Source organism: Rhincodon typus, chromosome 23 (genome assembly GCF_021869965.1).
Source record: "Rhincodon typus isolate 14 chromosome 23, sRhiTyp1.1, whole genome shotgun sequence".
Taxonomy (NCBI): domain Eukaryota; kingdom Metazoa; phylum Chordata; class Chondrichthyes; order Orectolobiformes; family Rhincodontidae; genus Rhincodon; species Rhincodon typus.
The window spans coordinates 20,867,726-20,886,303 of NC_063354.1; the positions used below are offsets into that span (position 1 = coordinate 20,867,726).

General features: G+C 38.3%; 2 protein-coding genes across 2 annotated transcripts in view; both read left to right on the forward strand.

Annotated features, from left to right (window-relative positions):
• Positions 1–18,578, forward strand: part of rpl38 (ribosomal protein L38) — a 474,590-nt gene that overhangs the window by 343,112 nt on the left and 112,900 nt on the right. The gene's annotated exons all lie outside the window — the stretch shown is intronic.
• kif19 (kinesin family member 19) overlaps positions 1–18,578 on the forward strand; it is a 181,875-nt gene that overhangs the window by 113,274 nt on the left and 50,023 nt on the right. The window contains exon 6 of the mRNA XM_048611035.1: positions 5,742–5,867. Within this exon, the coding sequence (XP_048466992.1) occupies positions 5,742–5,867 (126 nt within the window). The remainder of the gene's footprint in view (positions 1–5,741; positions 5,868–18,578) is intronic.

The following is an 18,578-nucleotide window of genomic DNA, read 5'->3' on the forward strand; positions in this document are numbered from 1 at the left end:
TCCTCTGATGCTGCTTGGCCTGCTGTGTTCATCCAGCTCTACACCTTGTTATCTGAGAAATGTTCCAGTCAGGGTTAGAACCAAAAACATTAGCTCCACATAAACCATCTAGCAAGTAAATGACACCTTGGACATAGCAAGAACTGCAGATGAATGGCGGAGTAGACTCGATGGGCCGAATGGCCTGATTTCTACTCCTATGTCTTATGGTCTTATGCTGGAGTCAGAGACAATACAGTGTGGAGCTGAATGAATACAGCAGGTCAGGCAACATCAGAGGAGCAGGAAAGTTGACGTTTTGGGTCGGACCCAGTAAGTGACACCTTTCTGCCTGCTGTAGTTGTTCGGGATGTTAAAGTGACAAATATATTAAGAGAAGATATTAAACATAATGGGTTTGGGTTTCCATTTGGGTCCACTGGTTTAATATTAAGCACACATCACATTCAACCCAAACCAGATTTCTGCAATGTTTTGTGCTAGTTATTTAAAAAAAAATTGAGCTTGAAGTTGACATCATCCACAATGCTGACCATGCTCCCATGATGAATTAATCACGAAAGGAAGTTTCCAGTAATTGTGCTCATTTGTAGACATTTGGGCAAGAAGGTGCCAGAGACGGTTTATAAGATTTTGAATGCAGCTTATTTTAATTCTCTAAGAAACTGGCTACTCCCCAAGAAAACAAATGTTTTCATAAATTTTTAAGAAGTCATTTTCATTCATTTTATATTGGGTTGGTCACAGGTGACTGGCAGACTGACAGTGTTGTTAAAAATGTGTAGGTTCTTTATGATAAACCCATTTTCAGCAACATCAATACAATCACATCTAGTCACCAATCTTAACTATTTCAAGGAATATTTTTAAAGCAATTTTTAAAAATAATGTTTTAAAATGTTTCCTGATCGCTTTGGTTCATGGCAGATTTCACGTCTCGTGATTTGCAAATTAGTATGAGCAAAATCTCAAAAGAGAAAACAAGTAGGCACAATTTTAGGTACAATTTGCACCAGACTGGTGATTGCATGCTTAGTGAAAATATTGCTTCACTATAGCTGAATCAGTATTTCCTCAAGGTACTCTATACAGAGCGCAAAGTTCACTCATTATTGGAATACCAGTCCAATTCCAGCACAGACAGAATGGGTAAAGCTTGTATTTTAGTGCAGTGTATTGTTACTAGGTTTCTTATTTTCATTTTTTGAACACTGGGGGAAAAAGCAGCTGTTTTCAATGATGCTAATGAGATATATTTTAAAACACTTTGACAACTGAATTCATTGTGCGGAGCTGGGCCTTTGCTTTAGGTGAAGTGACAGTTTTGCTGCCTGGCAGTCTGCCATCTGGATTTGGGCCTAGCTTAGTGGCATTCCAAGCCTGCCTGATGTGCTCTGTTTTATACAGAGAATCATCTTTTTGCCTAGGTGAATACCACATTCCAAGATGAAAGATCAGTCCATTATCACACTGTTCCACTGTATCACACAGCTTTAGTCTTCTCATCTCATTTGGAAATGACCCCAGGTTTTTGGATGAATCCATTGTTAACCTGACCCCTGGAAAGTTCCGGTTTAAAGGCTTTTTGAATGCCTGTTATTTCCCCATCTGCTTGAGATAATTATGCAGCTAAACCATTAAGTATAGATTTACTTCATAATGGTTATGTCAATTGCTGGCGAGGAGCATTAATCAAATTTTTATGGTCATGATATCACTTAATCCATTCCCTTCCAAATTGTTCACAAACAACTATCATTTAGGACTAAAACTATAAACTATTTAAAACCTCTGAGAAAGAAATTATTATTCTGGCTCCCTCCAATAATGAGAATAATTATTTATTTCACACAAAGTGCAATTAATAACTATACCTAACATGCTAAGTTACAGTAGTAAAAGTCTGTGATGTAATGAAAGCTACTTAAAATTAGAACACCTCCAGTGATTTCTGGCAGTTAAGACAGATTAATCCTGCTTTCAGTTGTCCTTACAGCTGCAAATTGAATTTATGCTCCTTTATCTTGGCTTTTGTGTAAACCTCCAAACTACATTTGGGAAATTACATGAGAACATACAAAATAGGAGCAAATGTAGGTCATCTGGTCCTTTAAAACTGCTCCACCACTCAGTAAGATCATGGCTGGTCCTTGTGTTCCAAATTCCACATTCCCATCTATCTTCCAATAATCTTTGATTCCCTTGCCTAACAGGAATCTATCTAACACTGCCTTAAAATTATTTAATGATCATGCCTCCACCACCTTCTGGAAACAGAGAGTTCCAATGTTGCCCAACACGCTATGAGAAAAGGGTTTCCTTACATCTCTGTCCTAAAAAGGAAACCTTTCATTTTAAAACAGTCTTCCCTAGTTTTGGACTTGCACACAAGTGTAAACATCTGTTCCACAGCCACCTTGTCACAATCATTTAAATCTAAATCAAATCACACTTTAGTCTTCCGAGCTCCAGTGAAAATAAGCTCAATCTGTCCAAACTTTCCTCATAAGACAACCCATTCATTGTAAGTATCAGTCTAGTAAACCTCCTTTGAACTCAAAAATCTTTCTAAACCAGTAAAAGAAATGATAACAGATTTTTTTTTGTAAAATACAAATACAGTACTCAACAGTCAATCGTATGTCATTTTATATGGGATTGCCTTGAGTTGCAGATGGAGGTGTTTCTTTGTTGATGCCATACCCACAGTTAGTTCTGCTTCAGATGAAAACGTTATCCTATTTCTATTCATCTGACAACGTGAAGATGATTTTTATAGATTTTTATCTCTCTTATAAGCGATATTTAATCCTGTTTCCAAATAATGCAAAAGACATGGATAATTAAAAGATGGAGACTGTTTGTGAATTAGACATAATAAATATTATTGAAGAAGAATAGTTCTGTTAGATCCCGGAAACCCCAAATTAGAGTCTTGTCTTCAGAATCAGTGTTTATGGTTCAGAGTTCAAGCTACTTGGGTATCAACTCCAAGGCTGCTGCCATTAAGAAATGTTTTACTGTTTCTTGATCTGACTATTTAAAGCGGCCATCTTATCTTATCCTTGGCAAGCATGCTCCACAATTGATTCTCGACTAGATTACAAAATCTTGGAAATTCCTGATGCTTAAAACGTTATTTAGATATGGTGAGGTCACGATAGAGAAAAAGCAGGGATATGAACGCTGAAAAAAATACAATATAGTGTGTGCTAAACTGTTTCCATTCTCAAATCAGACTGTGATGGTGCCCAAAATGACCATAGGTGGTTTTTTAATAATTAACTTCTATTATAAATGATACATCACTAAGTGCAGCCTTTAGCAGTTATTAATATAAACATTTGTATTTCTCTTAAGTGCAATGAGCTGAACTCCAGCTATGTTCAAAGAGACAGATAAATCCTATTGCAATATAATCATCTGTCAAAGGATTAAGAGGGACCTAAACTCCAATGGTAGATATTATTCTCTTTAATAACTTAACTTTCTTTCATTCTTATTCTTGGAAATACTTATCAATTGTTTCTCCTCTTTCTAATTAGACCACTCTCTACTCATTTATTTACTTCATTTGAGGCATGCACCCTTTTCAGTAAAGAATTATGAGCAGTTAATTATAACTGATAACTCTTAAACATTATCTAAATCACAATCACTAGGATGTCAAAACTCACTAAGATTATTTTGTATTTAGCCATTATGTTTTGAGAATTGTTTTTAAACAAATCTGTATATTGCAGGTTGCAATATATAAATAACCAGCACACAATTGCAGTTATAAAGATTAGTTCCTTTTTGGTAAGCCGTAAATTAGTGCTGTCACTTCAATGGACAGCAACAGCTGCACCGAAACTGAAGAAAACAGATGGTGAGTCAAGTCTCAGAGTTGGTATGTTTAATTAAATTCATTCATAAAGTGTTCTTGGTAAAATTTTTAGCTGCTGAATGCACCATGGACAGACTATTATGTGGTCCTGGGGTTGGAATGTGGTGGAGCTGTAGAATACATGAGTGTTGCTGGGAAGATCAAGGACATCCTTTTCCCCTGGAAGGTTCTCTTGCTGATGCTGCTGGCTCAGGGGAGACAGTCTTAATCCCTGCAAAGAAATCCATCTGTACTTTGACCGAGGACCCCCACCTCACCAAATGTGCCTGACTGGCTCTAGCAACTCCAACTCCACTTACTTAAATGCCTTGGAGTCTAAGGGAAAATGAACTGCCTTCCATATTGTTCTTATTTTAGCTCTGGCAATTAAATCACGTTAAGGTCAACCACAATGATCCTCAATTCAGTAGCTGGTCAGTCAGACCTGTGTCTTGGGTTAAGTTAGAAGTTTGTATTTGTGTTCAATGTCTTTTAGTACAGGTTTTCTCCCACTCACAGAGAAGGAGAGGGGGTTCTGGCTGGCTTTCTGGATTTCGGGGATCTGGGAGTGCAAACTGCTCTCCTCTCAGTGTTGTGACAAACAGCACCTTAGAACATTCCAGAGCTGTTGTTGGACAATTTCATTTTTTTCTCCAAATCAAAGGCACTTGGTGCCAAAAAGAGTCTCAAAAATATCAAATTGTTTCTTCCAGTAGTAACATGTTATTTTGTAACTAATGGCTGAACATCACTCAATTCTATAGCTGATTGTTTACCCACAACATGGTCGCACAGAATTGATGGGCTGAACTGTACTGTATGATTCTGTACCATATGATTCTAAGATTCTAAACTTCTGTTTTCCAGTTTATGTCCCAAAATAGAACATATAGTCCTTACATTTCTGTTATGGATGATTTGAAGTAAACATTTTCATCATGGTATGACAAAAAAGGTGCCTAAATTAGGTAATAAACATGTTTATTTTATTACATGGTCTCAAACTCTGTTCAGTGCTTGTTAGTGATGCCATTGCCTATTAACGTTTATTGCATTGTTGCTACTTTGCTCAATTTAGAAACAGTTCCAAAAGGATGGTAATCTTCTTTAACTCGGCCTGACAACCTCTACTCTGCAAAGGTTTACTGAACTATAGACAAATATAATTTAGTTAAACAATAAACAACTTACAAACCTGGACAACCCTACATTTTCAGCAAAGTAAAGTGTAAAGTAAAGTAAAGTGGAACTCATTTATTTTACATCACCCTGACCGCTACGTAAGTCATGTTTGCCTCATTTGGTTCTGCAAAATATTGTACAAAAGCACAGGCTCCCAAAGTCAGGCACATTAACAAGTAAGAAAGCATTCATTACGCCTCAGCTGTGCACTTACATTTCTACAGACCCTTGACAACAATCAGAGGAAGTTCGTCAAGCTGCTGTATGTGTTGTCTCAAACTTGGCTGCCCAAATGAATACTAAAACTGTGCACTCAAATGAAGCTTCAGTGTTTATAGTGTGCTTCAGCCATACAAACCCTTGCATTGGCTTTGGAAGTCACTATTACTCTTTGCAAGTGAAGCATTTCGGACAATTTCCAAATGTATGGAGTAATGTTTCCCAGCTGAAGGTTTTGTGCATTATGCAGACTGTCATCTCCTTTTCATCTTCACTGGCAGCAGAATGGGTGCGGGATCACTTGTGAGATCTGATACAGTGGACAAACAATGGCAATGAAGATAGAAAGCCAAGTTTTACTAATTTTGCTACCACAAAAACTTTGCTTGGTTTCCTATTAAAGCCAGGTACAAAGAATTTCTGAACTCTTTGTGATTCTCCTATATCCTTACTTCTTTATTTTCCTTCTCAGATTTATAATGAGATGATACGGGATCTACTCAATCCGTCATCCGGCTTCCTAGATCTCCGAGAGGACTCCAAAGGCGGGATCCAAATTGCAGGAATTACTGAAGTGTCAACTATTAATGCCAAAGAGGTAAAAGGCAAATGTTTACCATTACTTCTTGCTATCAACAAAAATACTTTGGACAATATCAGGTGGTGCAGGAAAACTGTGGTGAGTTGTTCATTATTTTGATACTGCAGCTTAAATCAATGCTTCATTAATCAGGGAACAAACTGGAAGAAATTGATCTGTAAAATAGCAATAAGACATGCACAAGGTTTGTACAATTAGTACATTTGTGGGACAGGAAACAGCTGAAAGAACCAGGGTAGGAAATACTTAAGGATGGTAAAGGGTTGTTGACAGACAGACAAATAGCTAAAGGTTTTAAGAATGTTTGCCTTGTTCAAGATTTTACATTCTAGTTACCAGATTTTGATGTGTCAAATGTATAAATGGAAAGATTTTTCTGACACTTTTAAACAGACGTTCCAAATGTTAATTCTGATCTTTCTCACTCTGCACCTTCTCTGTGGCTGTGACACTGTTATTCTGCACTCTGTTCTGCTACACTGATGCATTTTGTATGGTATGATCTGCCTGTATAGCACCGCAAAACAACACTTCTAAATGTACCTTGGTACATGTGACCACAATAAAGAACAACAAAGAACAATACAGCACAGGAACAGGTTCTTTGGCCCTCCAAACCTGCGCCAATACGTTTTGCCCTTCCACACTAAAATTGTCTTCTTCCACCTCCTCCAGCAACGCGTTCCATGCACTTACCACCCTTTATGTGAAAACCTTGCCTTGCACATCTCTTTTAAACTCCTCCCTGCCCCTCGCATGTTGAACTGGTGTCCCCTAGTAATTAAATCCTCCGTCCTGGGAAAAAGCCTCATACTTTACACTCTAATCATGCCATTCTCAATCTTATAAATTTCTATCAGGTCGCCCCTCTACTTCCTGTGTTCCAGTGAAAACAAACCCAGGCTATCCAACCTGTCTTCATAGCTAAAATCTCCCGTACCAAGCAACATCCTGGTAAACCTTTTTTGTACCCTCTTCAAAGCGTCCACATCCCTCTGGTAGTGTGGTGACCAGAACTATGTGCAATATTCCAAGTGTGGCCTTACTAAAGTTCCATAAAGCTGCAGCATAACTTGTCTATTCTTATATTCAATGCCCCTTCCAATGAAGGCAAGCACGCCATAACCTTTTTTACTACCTTGTCTATCTGCACTGCCACCTTCATTGATCTGTGGACCTGCACATCCAAATCCCTCTGCATATCAATACTCCTAATGGTTCTGCCATTCACTGTATAATTTCCACTTGTACTTGACCTTCCAAAATGCATCACCTCATGTTTGTTCAAATTAAACTCCATTTGCCATTTTTCTCCCCATGCCTCCAACTGATCTATATCCTACTGTATCCTCTGACAATCTTCCTCACTATCTGCAACTCCACCAATCTTTGTATCATCCACAAACTTACTAATTAGACCAGCTACATTAGATCTCCAAATCATTTATGTAGATCACAAACAACAGAGTTCCCAGCACTGATCCCTGTGGAACACCAACAGTCACAACCTTCCATTCCAAAAAACATCCTTCCACTACTACCCAATCAAATATGGAATTATATAATTACAAATGCTTGATGATTAACAAACAACAATGGAATGACAACTGAGCTCAGGGCCTAGTTAGATTCAGGAAGCAGCTCATTGAAAAGCAGAATGCTGCCGATGCTGGAAATATGAAATTTAAACAGAAAATGCTGGAAATACTCACAGGTCCAGCCACATCCATGGAGAGAGAAGCAGAGTTAATGTTTCAGGCTGCTGACATTTCATTTCATTATTCATTCCTCTCTTCACTGAAGCTTTGTGGCCTGATAGGTATTTCCAGAATTTTATTTTTGTTTTGAATTAGGAGAGTAACTCAATGACCTTCAAAACCAGGTAACAGCTAAACACACAACTGTGGCGTTTGAGATTAGCCAGTATTCAGAAAATGTCCCCTTGATCTGATGTATTGATTGATTTGCTGTGATGTTAATGATGCTTTGTAAATTAATTTTATTTAGTATTCAGTGACATTTTTACTGCATATGTTCTGATAATCGACTGCACGGACTTATCATTTGACATATCAGTAGTGCATCACATTCCAAAAGAGCTTCAAACCTGAACTGTACGATGTTTGCATTGTAGATTGTGGTAGAAATAAAATTTCACTGTGGGGATGGATACTGCATTTGGTTTATTGTCTGCAATAGCTCATTTGTACATGGAATTCTCATCAGTTAGTGTTCTTTCTGGAGTGTAAATTAAATCAGTGGCACACAACCTTCTGTGTTATACACACAGTTCATGTGCAATTCAGTTGTGTTTTGACAAAATATTTTGTAAAGTACATCCATTGTAAGTTTTGCATTCATGCTGTTAGAATAAAATAGCCTGTAAATATTTTTAAATTATGAAAAAATAAAGAAGTACATAATTGGTAGTACATTTCATGATGTGTTTATGAGGTTTCACATGTAGTTGTGATGCTATAGAGTTGTTTGACTCTTCTCAGTTTTGATCTGTAAAGATTTACTGTGCTTCAGTAATTCGGATAGATTATTGGTTGTGTTAAGTCACACTGTATAGAGTACAGATTGCTAGTTATACATTGGTTGAGCAGTTTATGCTTCAATGAACAGTTTTATACAATATCTAATATGTTTCAGAAATATGTTATAATTAAATAAATGCATTGGCTCAAAAGTAATAGCTAATTACCTATTTTGTAGTATGAATTTGATCTGCGATGCTTTTGTGTCACTTACTTAATATCCTGTGCCACATGGATGTGGGACATTTGACAGTTTGACATATTTAGCCAGTGTAATGCCTGTGATACTGTTGGAATACCAATCATACAAGAAAAATATTTTATACATATTTGATATAAATAATATATTAAAATTTTTGACTGTGCTATGGAATATCAATATTGGAAAGCAATTGATTATGCAGAGTGAACTATTGAGTTTTAAGGTCATGAACAGCAAGCACAAATGAGCATATTTGCATCACAAATGATTATCAATTACTATCTTCCCATTTACAGAGTCATAGAGTGGTACAGCATGGAAATAGACCAATGCAGTCCAACTCATCCATGCCAACCAGATGTCCTAAATTAACCAATTCCATTTACCAGCATTTGGCCCATATCCCTCTAAACCCTTCCTATTCCTATACCAATCCAGATGCCTCTTAAATGTTGTAATTGTACGAGCCTCCACCACTTTCTTTGGCAGCTCATTCCATACATGCACCACCCTCTGTGTGACAAAGGTGGCCCTTAGGTCCCTTCTAAATCTTTCCTCTCTCACCTTAACCCTACGTCCTCTAGTTTTGGATTCCCCTACCCTGGGAAAAAGACCTTGGCTTTTCACCCTCTCCATACCCCTCATGACTTTATAATCATCTATAACGTCACCCCTCCGCGTCTGCGCTCCAGGGAAAATAGCCCCAGCCTATTCAGCCTCTTCCGATAGCTCAACCCTCCAACCCTGGCAACATCCTTGTAAATCTTTTCTGAACCCTTTCATGTTTCACAACATCCTTCCTATAACAGGGAGACCAGAATTGCACGCTATATTCCATAAGTGGCCTCAGCAGTGTCCTGTAGAGCTGCTACATGACCACTCAACTCATATGCTCAATGCACTGACCAATAAAGGCAAGCATACCAAATGACTTCTTCACTATCCTGTCTACTGAGTACTCCACTTCCAAGGAACTATGAACCTGCACTCCAAGGTCTTTGTTCAGCAACACTCCCCAAGACCTTATCATTAAGTGTATAAGTCCTGCCCTGATTTGCCTTTCCAAAATTCGGCACCTCACATTTATCTCAATTAAACTCAATGTGCCACTCTTTGGCTCCTTGTCCCATTGGCCCATCTGATCAAGATTTTGTTGTACTCTGAGGTAACCTGCTTGGCTGTTCACTACACCTCCAATTTTAGTGTCATCTGAAAACTTACTAACCATACCTCTTATGTTCACATCCAAATCATTTATATAAATGATGAAAAGCAGTGAATCTAACACCTATCCTTGTGGCACACCATTGGTCACAGGCCTCCAGTCTGAGAAGCAACCCTCCACCACCACCCTGTCTTCTACCTTTGAGTCAGTTCCGTATCCAAATAGCTAGTTCGCCCTGTCATTGAACCATGTGATCTAACCTTGCTAATCAGTCTGCCGTGAGGAACCTTGTTGAATGCCTTACTGAAGTCCATATATATCACATCCACCACTCTGCCCTCATCAATCCTCTTCATTACTTCTTCAAAAAATTCAATCAAGTTAGTGAGACACGATTTCCGACCCTCAAAGCCAAGTTGACTACCCCTAATCAATCCTCGCCTTTCCAAATACATGCAAATCTTGTCCCTCAGGATCCCCTTCAATAACTTGCACACTACTGATGTCAGGCTCACCAGTCTATTTCCTTACCACCTTTCTTAAATAATGGCACCACGTTAGCCAACCTCCAGTCTTCCGGCATCTCACCTGTGGCTATCGATGATACAAATATCTCAGCAAGGGGTCCAGCAATCACTTCCCTAGCTTTCCACAGAATTCTAGGGTACAACTGATCAGGTCCCAGGGATTTATCCACCTTTATGCATTTTAAGACGTCCAGTATCACCTCATCTGTAATGTGGACATTTTTCAAAATGTTGCCATTTATTTCCCCACCTTCTCTATCTTCCATATCCTTTTTCACGGTAAACATTGATGCAAAATACCTGTTTAATATCTTCCCCATCTCCTGTGGTTTCATACTCAATGACCTTGCTGATCTTTAAGGGGCCATATTCTCTCCCTAGTTACCCTTTTGTCCTTAATGTATTTGTAGAATCCCTTTGGATTCTCCTTAATCCTATGTGCCAAAGCTACCTCATGTCCCCTTTTTGCCTTCCTCATTTCCATATTGAGTATACTCCTACTGCCTTTATACTTGTCTAGGGATTTACTCGATTCCTGCTATCTATACCTGACATATGCTTCCTTCTTATTCTTGACCAGGGTCTCAATTTCTCAAGTCATCCAGCATTCCCTACACCTACCATCCTTGTCCTTCACCCTAACAGGAACGTACTGTCTCTGGACTCTTGTTATCTCATTTTTGAAGGCTTCCCATTTTCCAGACACCCCTTTCCCTGCAAACATCCACACCAATCAACTTTTGAATGTTCTTGCCTAATACTGTCAAAATTGGCCTTCCTTCAATTTAGAACTTTAAGTTTTAGATCCGGTCTATCCTTTTCCATCACGATTTAAAAACTATCAGAATTATGGCTACTGGCCCCAAAGTGCTCCCCCACTGACACCTCAGTCACCTGCCCTGCCTTGTTTCCCAAGAGTAGGTCAATTTTTGCACTTTCTCTCGTAGGTACATCCATATACTGAATCAGAAAATTTTCTTGTACACACTTAACAAATCCTTTCCATCCAAGCCCTTAACATTGGCAGCTGTAGTGAATACTTAGAAAGTTAAAATCCCCTACCATTGCCACATTGTTATTCTTACAGATAACTGAGATCTTACTATTTGTTGTTCAATTTCCTGATGACTGTTGGGGGATCTATAGTACAATTCCAATAAAGTGATCTTCCCTTTCTTATTTCTCTGTTCCAACCAAATCACTTGCCTGGACATATTCCCAGGAATATCCTCCCTAAGTACAGCTGTAATGTTGTCCCTAATTTTAAAAAAAACACTCCCCCTCCTCACTTGCCCCCGACATCTTATTTTGTTAAAATGTTTCTGTTTGTGTAGCATCTGTAAAGTAGTAAAATGTCCTGAGATGTTTCACAAGAACAATACCAAATATACATACCGGACCATGTAGAGATATTGGGACAGTTAACAAAAAGCATGTTCAAGATTAGTTTTGAAGTAGAAACTTAAAAGACAGATCATTGGAGGGGGTTAAGAAGAGAGGGGGTTTAGACAGCCAAAGGGTACTTTTTGTTACATTTAATATTGTTATGTAAATGTAGTCTTTAGTTAACACCCTGTGTCAAATGAAGCTGAATGCTTAATAGTTTGATGCATTTGCTGTTAATGAATGCCAATGTTGTTGGAAGGACGGTCTATATTAATGGATCCTATTGAAAGAAAACTCAAAATTAGCAAGCATCCTACTGGGATAGGAAACTGAACTTGGAAAAATCAACAAAGGGTGAAATAATTTCTTTGATCATGTTGACAAAATTGTAAAGACATTAATTTGGGAGCAGATTGGGTGTCACAAGATATAGAATGAACAACCCCCATTGATTAACTAATAAAAATTGGCACCCCTGAAGAAAGCTCAGAGCAGAACAAAATAGATTGTGATACATTGGATTTATCAATATTCAAAGATGAATGGCCAGGCAGGAAGGGCTGAAATATGTTGGATAACATTGAAAAATTGTGTTAACAGTGATTTTTAATCCTTCAAAAGAATGATCATAAGCAATGAGATGACAAAAGATTGATAGGTTATGAGGATAAATGTGGTATACATGGACTTCCAAAAGATTTTGATAAGGTACCACATAAAAGCCTTGTCAACAAAATGTAAACCCATGGAATAGGAACAGTGGCAGCATAGGTACTAAGTTGACTGAGTAAGAGGAAACAGATTATTGGTTGTCTTTTGGACTGGAAGATGATACTTAGTGAGGTCAGCACCAGAATCACTGTTTTCTTTACCTGTATTAATAATGAGGACTTGGTTGTGCAGGGCACAATTTCAGAATTTGCAGGTTACACAAAACTTGGAACTATTGTGAACAGAGTGGGGTCTATGATGGACTTGATGACATAGCTAAGTGGACATGGGGCAGATGAAATTTATTGCAGAGGATTTGAAGTGAAAAATTTGAATCGAAGAACAGAGACAGGCTATGCAAAATAAAGGTAATACTCTAACTGATGCGCAGAAACCAAGAGACCTACGGTTATATATGCATAAATCATCGAAGGTGACAAGACACATGAAGGCTTACAGGATCCTAGTCTTCATATATAGAGGTACCACACACAAAAGCAAGGGAGTATTGGTGAATCTTTACCAAATGCTGATTTGGCCTCAACTGGTGCATTGTGTCCAATTTAGAGCATGACATGAGTGGAGATGTAATGGCAGGAGAGAGGCTGCAGAAAAGGTTTACAAGAAAGGTTGCAGGGATGAAGGACTTTGGTGTCATTGATAGATTGGAGAAGCTGTGATTGATCTTGTTCAGAGAAGAGAAAGTTGAGTGTTCCAAACAATGAGGGGGTCTGTCCAGAATAATATAGGGAGAGACAGTTCCTATTGATAGAAGGGTTGCTAATCAGAGGACACAGTTTTAAGGTGAATAGCAAAAGATCTAAAATGAGGAAAAACATTTTTATACAGTGAGTGGTTGGCATCTGGAATGTGCTGCCTGGCAGTCTGATAGGGGAAGATTCTGTTGTGGCTTTCAAAACTAAATTGAACACAGAAGGTCCCTGATTTACAAATGTCTGACTTATAAGTGCTCACGCTTACACACATGATCTCATATAGGAGTGTAATTTTAAAGATCAGACAGATGAACATTTCCCGTACTTAGGAACAGTTCCTTCATATTGTCCTGTATTGTGTTCCAAGTTGCGAACAAATCAACTTGTGAACAGACTCCAGAACGGAACCCATTCGCAACCTGGGGACTGCCTGTATTTAGCTGAATAAACAAAAGTTTGCAGGGCTGCATGGAAAGGGTGGAGGAGTGGTTCCAGATGAATTGCTCTTTCAAGGAGTTAATAGAGACATGAAGGGCCAAATGGCTTCCTTCTGTCCTGTAACCATTCTGTGATTGTATTAATATTGATAAATGTAAATTCTGATCCAGACTACCATCCAACCCTACATTTTATTTCTGTCATTAGGCTTAATCATACAGTAAATTTTAAATACCATGGTTGACAGCCCCATATCCTGTATTTAACAAGCATTAAATGCAAATTGATTATTGGAAAGAAAATGCTCATGGCTGCAATGACAGGGCAACAATTGCCATTCAAAACTGGTTCAGATTAGATCATTATGAGGTCAGCAGCTAAATCAACAAGCATCCATTTAGATGGTCATGCTGTCTTGTGTGTCATTTTCCTAGTTTTGCAAACAAATGTTCGGTGATTTAATTGTTAATGGATTTGTCTTTGGGTTATCAATCATGTTTGGCACTAAAAGTATGACAATGGGACATTTTTGATAAAAATATAGCCCGGTATTGGCATGTCACAATGATCCATGCTGTCATAGATTCTTATCTGCTGCAGATTAGAGGAATTAATGAGCTCCAAAGGAGATTATTTGGTGAAGATCAGTACAGGGACTAAGTGCTTTTGAAATTTCCACAACTGTTTTCATAATTAGAAATATTTAGTAACAATGAATAATTCTGTGCTTCCCATTCCTCACACAGATATTTCTATCCATAAAGCAGTTGCTAACTGTGAAATATTTTATGTTAAACTTTGAAGTTGCTTTATTTATTCCCTCAATATTTTCTCTTTAATTAATGAGATGTGGGAAGGTCTGGAAGGCCGCGTTCAGTTTTCCATCAGACATGCATCAAGATCACTTAATCTGAAAGAAACCCCAATAATATTCTAAGATAATTTCTTACATTCAAGTATCTCTTGTCATGTAAACACTGGTAATGGTAGAACTTATCAGTGAATAAAGTACTTACCATCATTTTGCATTTTGAAGGTGAACTGTATCCTTCTGAAAGATCAAAATAACAGGTTAATCTTCACTGACTATGGAACTAATTTATTTTAAATCTAACTGTTGCTTTGTTTGAGTTTACTGAGTTTGATTCCTTTACCTGGGTTCAACAAATAACTGCATTCCTAAGGCAAAGTACTCCAAATGCTGGAAATCTACAGCATTTTTAGAAAATGCTGCAACTATCCATCAGGTCACTCAGAATCTGTGGAGAGAGAAACTGAATTAACAGAATTAATTTTTTTGGACAGTAATCCTTCAGGAGAACTGGAAAATGTTACAGATTGAAGATGTTTAAGCGTACAGATGGCAGGGAAAGGGAGGAGAGGAGGATAGAATAAAAGGGTGGAAGGCAAGAATGTCATAATGACACAAAAGGACCAATTACAAAAGAGGGTGATGATGTGACAAGTAAACAAACAAAAGATTGAGCTCAGATGAGAATAAATGGGTGTAAAGGTTATGATCTGAAATTATTAAAGTCAGTGTGTAATGTGGAATGCTGTAAAATGTCAAATCTGAAGATGAAGTAATGTTGTTGCTATGGCTTCATTGGAACAATGTGGAAGACCAAGGACAGTGAAGTCAGAGTGAGATGAAGAATTAAAATAAGTAATGACCGGAAAATCAAAGTCACCTTTGCAGACTTAATAAAGATATTCAGTAAAGCAGTCAACCAGCCTGTGTTTGGTCTTTCAACTTATAGAGGGGACCACATCATGAGCAGTGGATGCCTTATATTAAATTGAAAGAGTGCATTATGCTGATTTGAGAATTCACAGTTGACTTTTAGTGAACTACCTTGTTACCATGAAATCATTAATATTAAAGTAAACATCATATTCCCAAAAATGCTCATTTACAGTGCACAAATCTCAACCACAGCCTTGAACAATGTAAAACTTTTTCAAGAAGCAGATTTACTTACGTAGAGATTCTCTTGTGGACAATTTGCATTGAAATTTAATGGCCACGTTTAAGCTATATATCATCGTTTCTTATTTTGAAGTAGCACCTTAAACATGGATTCATGAACCAAAGCACCTCAGAGGATCAGGAAGAGGCCATTATACACCCCAGGCCTGCTCCATCATTCAATTAGACCATGGCTTATGTTCAATGGCGATGACAGTGTCTTGCCCTTTGGCTGGAAAGCTGGCAGGAGCCCCACTCTTTTAGGGAACATCCACTGACTTAAACATCACTCGGATAAATACCAGAGAGCAGCAGCTCTTCTCTAAGACCAAGGACTATAACGGCCTATAAGGCAGCTCTGTTATATGGCAGTGCCATTGAGGAGGCAGTGGCTGCTGTCAGGAAGAATGCCCTGCCCAAAGCCTAGCATCATTTCCGTACTCTAGTCCCTATTGTGTGATAATGGGAGGGGTGCCATGAGGAGCAGGACCCCCTTCCTGATACCTGGCTCCACTTTGAATAAGGGAACCTTCCCCCGTCCTCCGGGAGTCCACAGCCTACTCCACGTAGGCCTGTGTGTCATTCTCCCTGCATGATGGATGGATGAACAAATGGATGGGTAGATCCCCCCCCCACCACTGTCCCAATGCTGTGTTAAAACCAGTGGGGATCTTATGGTACCTTGAAGTATGAATTAACTTAATTTAGTTGGCTGCTGGTTGAGAAAGCCATTTACAGGCCTAACCACGATGGATTTAATTGAAATGGGGGCCAGCTCCACTCACTACCTTCTGTCCTGATTAATTTTTGCCCTTGCCACCAAACTCACCGTGGGCAGAATATTAAGTTCTGTCCTATGAATTAACTCTATTTAGCTGTCCTGGGTCTGTTACCCAACAGCAAGAACTATACTTATGTAGTGCATTTAACATAGTAAAACAGCCCAAGGCTCTACACAGTAGTGTTATCAAACAAAATATGACACCTAGCAACTATTATGACCAGGAGAGGAGGGTTAATTTGGCTTTCTTCTTTTTAAACCCCTTTCAATCAGTCATATCAAATATTTTTATTTCTTTCAAGCACGCAGCTGTATCAAGCATCAATTAAAAATGTAATTAACTAGATCAAAATAAAGGAGCAAACTACAAGGTTTTATTGAGTGAAAGAAAGAGGAATTTTATTATCAACTAATTCTGCGAAACAGAAAATAAAAGTTTGACGTTAACATAGACATAGAAATGCAGCCAAATGGTGAAAGTATCTGATACAGACAAATAATAAAGGTAATGCAGTTTAAAAGTTTTTAGATCCTTGAGGTGTTCAAAATTGAAGCTGAGGCCAAATTTGTTTAATTGTTAACTGGATTCCTCAGAATGCTGAAAATTTTCAATGCCTCTCTATTCTCAGTGAATGGTTGTTTTCCCAGTTTGATTTTTCACTGAGCTCTGTTTTCAAAATCCTGGTGGAAACAGATAAAGAGATAGAGTCTTCCAGTTTTTTGCTTACAAATCCATTTTATTTCTCTATGTTCCAAGTGCTGAGCCACTATTGAAATATGGTTTATTGTGTCCATTCCCAATTCTGGATCCATTATCTTTCCAAATTGAACAATTGCAGGAAATCTTTGATGTCCAAAATGTGCACCTATTATACAAGAGTAAATTAAAAATGGACTTGCGAATTTCTTGCTATGGACCCAGTAAGTACAGTGCAGACAGTTTTATCTATGCAAGATTGATCTCCTGACCTTGTGCCAATCAGTGGTCAGGTGATTATGGCAGCCATTTTAAGTCACTATTCATCATCTTTTTAGATCTATTTTAATTCATGAACGGCCTCAGGTATAACACTCAGGTGGTGGAAGTTAAAATTTGATAGTGCATTTATTTTAACAGAACATAAGGAGTTAATAGGACAGATTATTAAAAGACTTTAAAAAGCCAAGAGAGGTGTGGAGGGATGGAAAAATTTGGCAGGGGGGAGTGTTGGGGTGGTGTCTAAGGCCTTGAGACCCTAAGGCAGGACTGTAAAAGATGACATGATTAAAATGTACAATGCTCAAGAAACTGCAGTTGGAGGAATGCATATTCCAAAGATGGAACAAGGTCATGGAGAAATTTAAAAACAAAGATGAGAATTTTAAAACTGAGGGGTTGCTTAACTGAGGCTAGGGCACGTCAACAAGCACTGGATGGTATGATAGGTGAATGAGACTTGGTGTGAATTGATACCACCAGGTGAGCGGTGGGGATCCCAGCTCTCCTTTTTTATAATCCCCGCCAAACATTTGCTATAAGTTTGTTTAAGCACGTAGCCATCCCACTTCATTAAACTTCATAAGCCAAATCAATTCCAAGGTTTTTTTTGTGAGTGAAGATAATGAGGTTTTGTTACCTACTGTCCAATAAAAATAATAAAATCAAATTACAAACACAGGAAATTATCTTCCAAAGAAGCTGGCAAGTTCGGGGAGGGAGGTCTCAAGTGCAAAAAGAAAGGCAAAGACAGTTACAGTTACATATTTTTTAATCTTAAAGGTACAAGAGTGAAACCTGAGTCCTAGCTGATGACCTATTATCCTGTTTGCTTGGGAGTTATGAAGCTACAAGAATCTTGGAGTTCTTGGTGAATCAATGTTGTTGTTCCAAGTTACTTTTCATTGGCTACTTTCTGAGCTCGAGGGAGATTGCAGGCAAGAGAGAGAGCTTCCAACATCCTTGCTGTTATCAATCCAAATTGCATTTTCTCTGCTTCTTTGGTTAAAACAAGTGACTGAAATGTGGTTCGTTTGCCTATCATAGGTGTAGTTGCACAGTCTTTTTCAAACCGTTCACTCCGTGGGCAAGCTTTCATCTCGCAATATGTGAAGTTATGCAAGTATGAGTAAAACAGGTAATGTGAGTGACTTGACGTGTCTTTGAGTTTCAGTGCCTTTGATACAAATGTTAATTTCAAGGCAGAGATAGTAGGAACTGCAGATGCTGGAGAATCCGTGACAACAAGGTGCAGGGCTGGATGAACACAGCAGGCCAAGCAGCATCATAGGAGCAG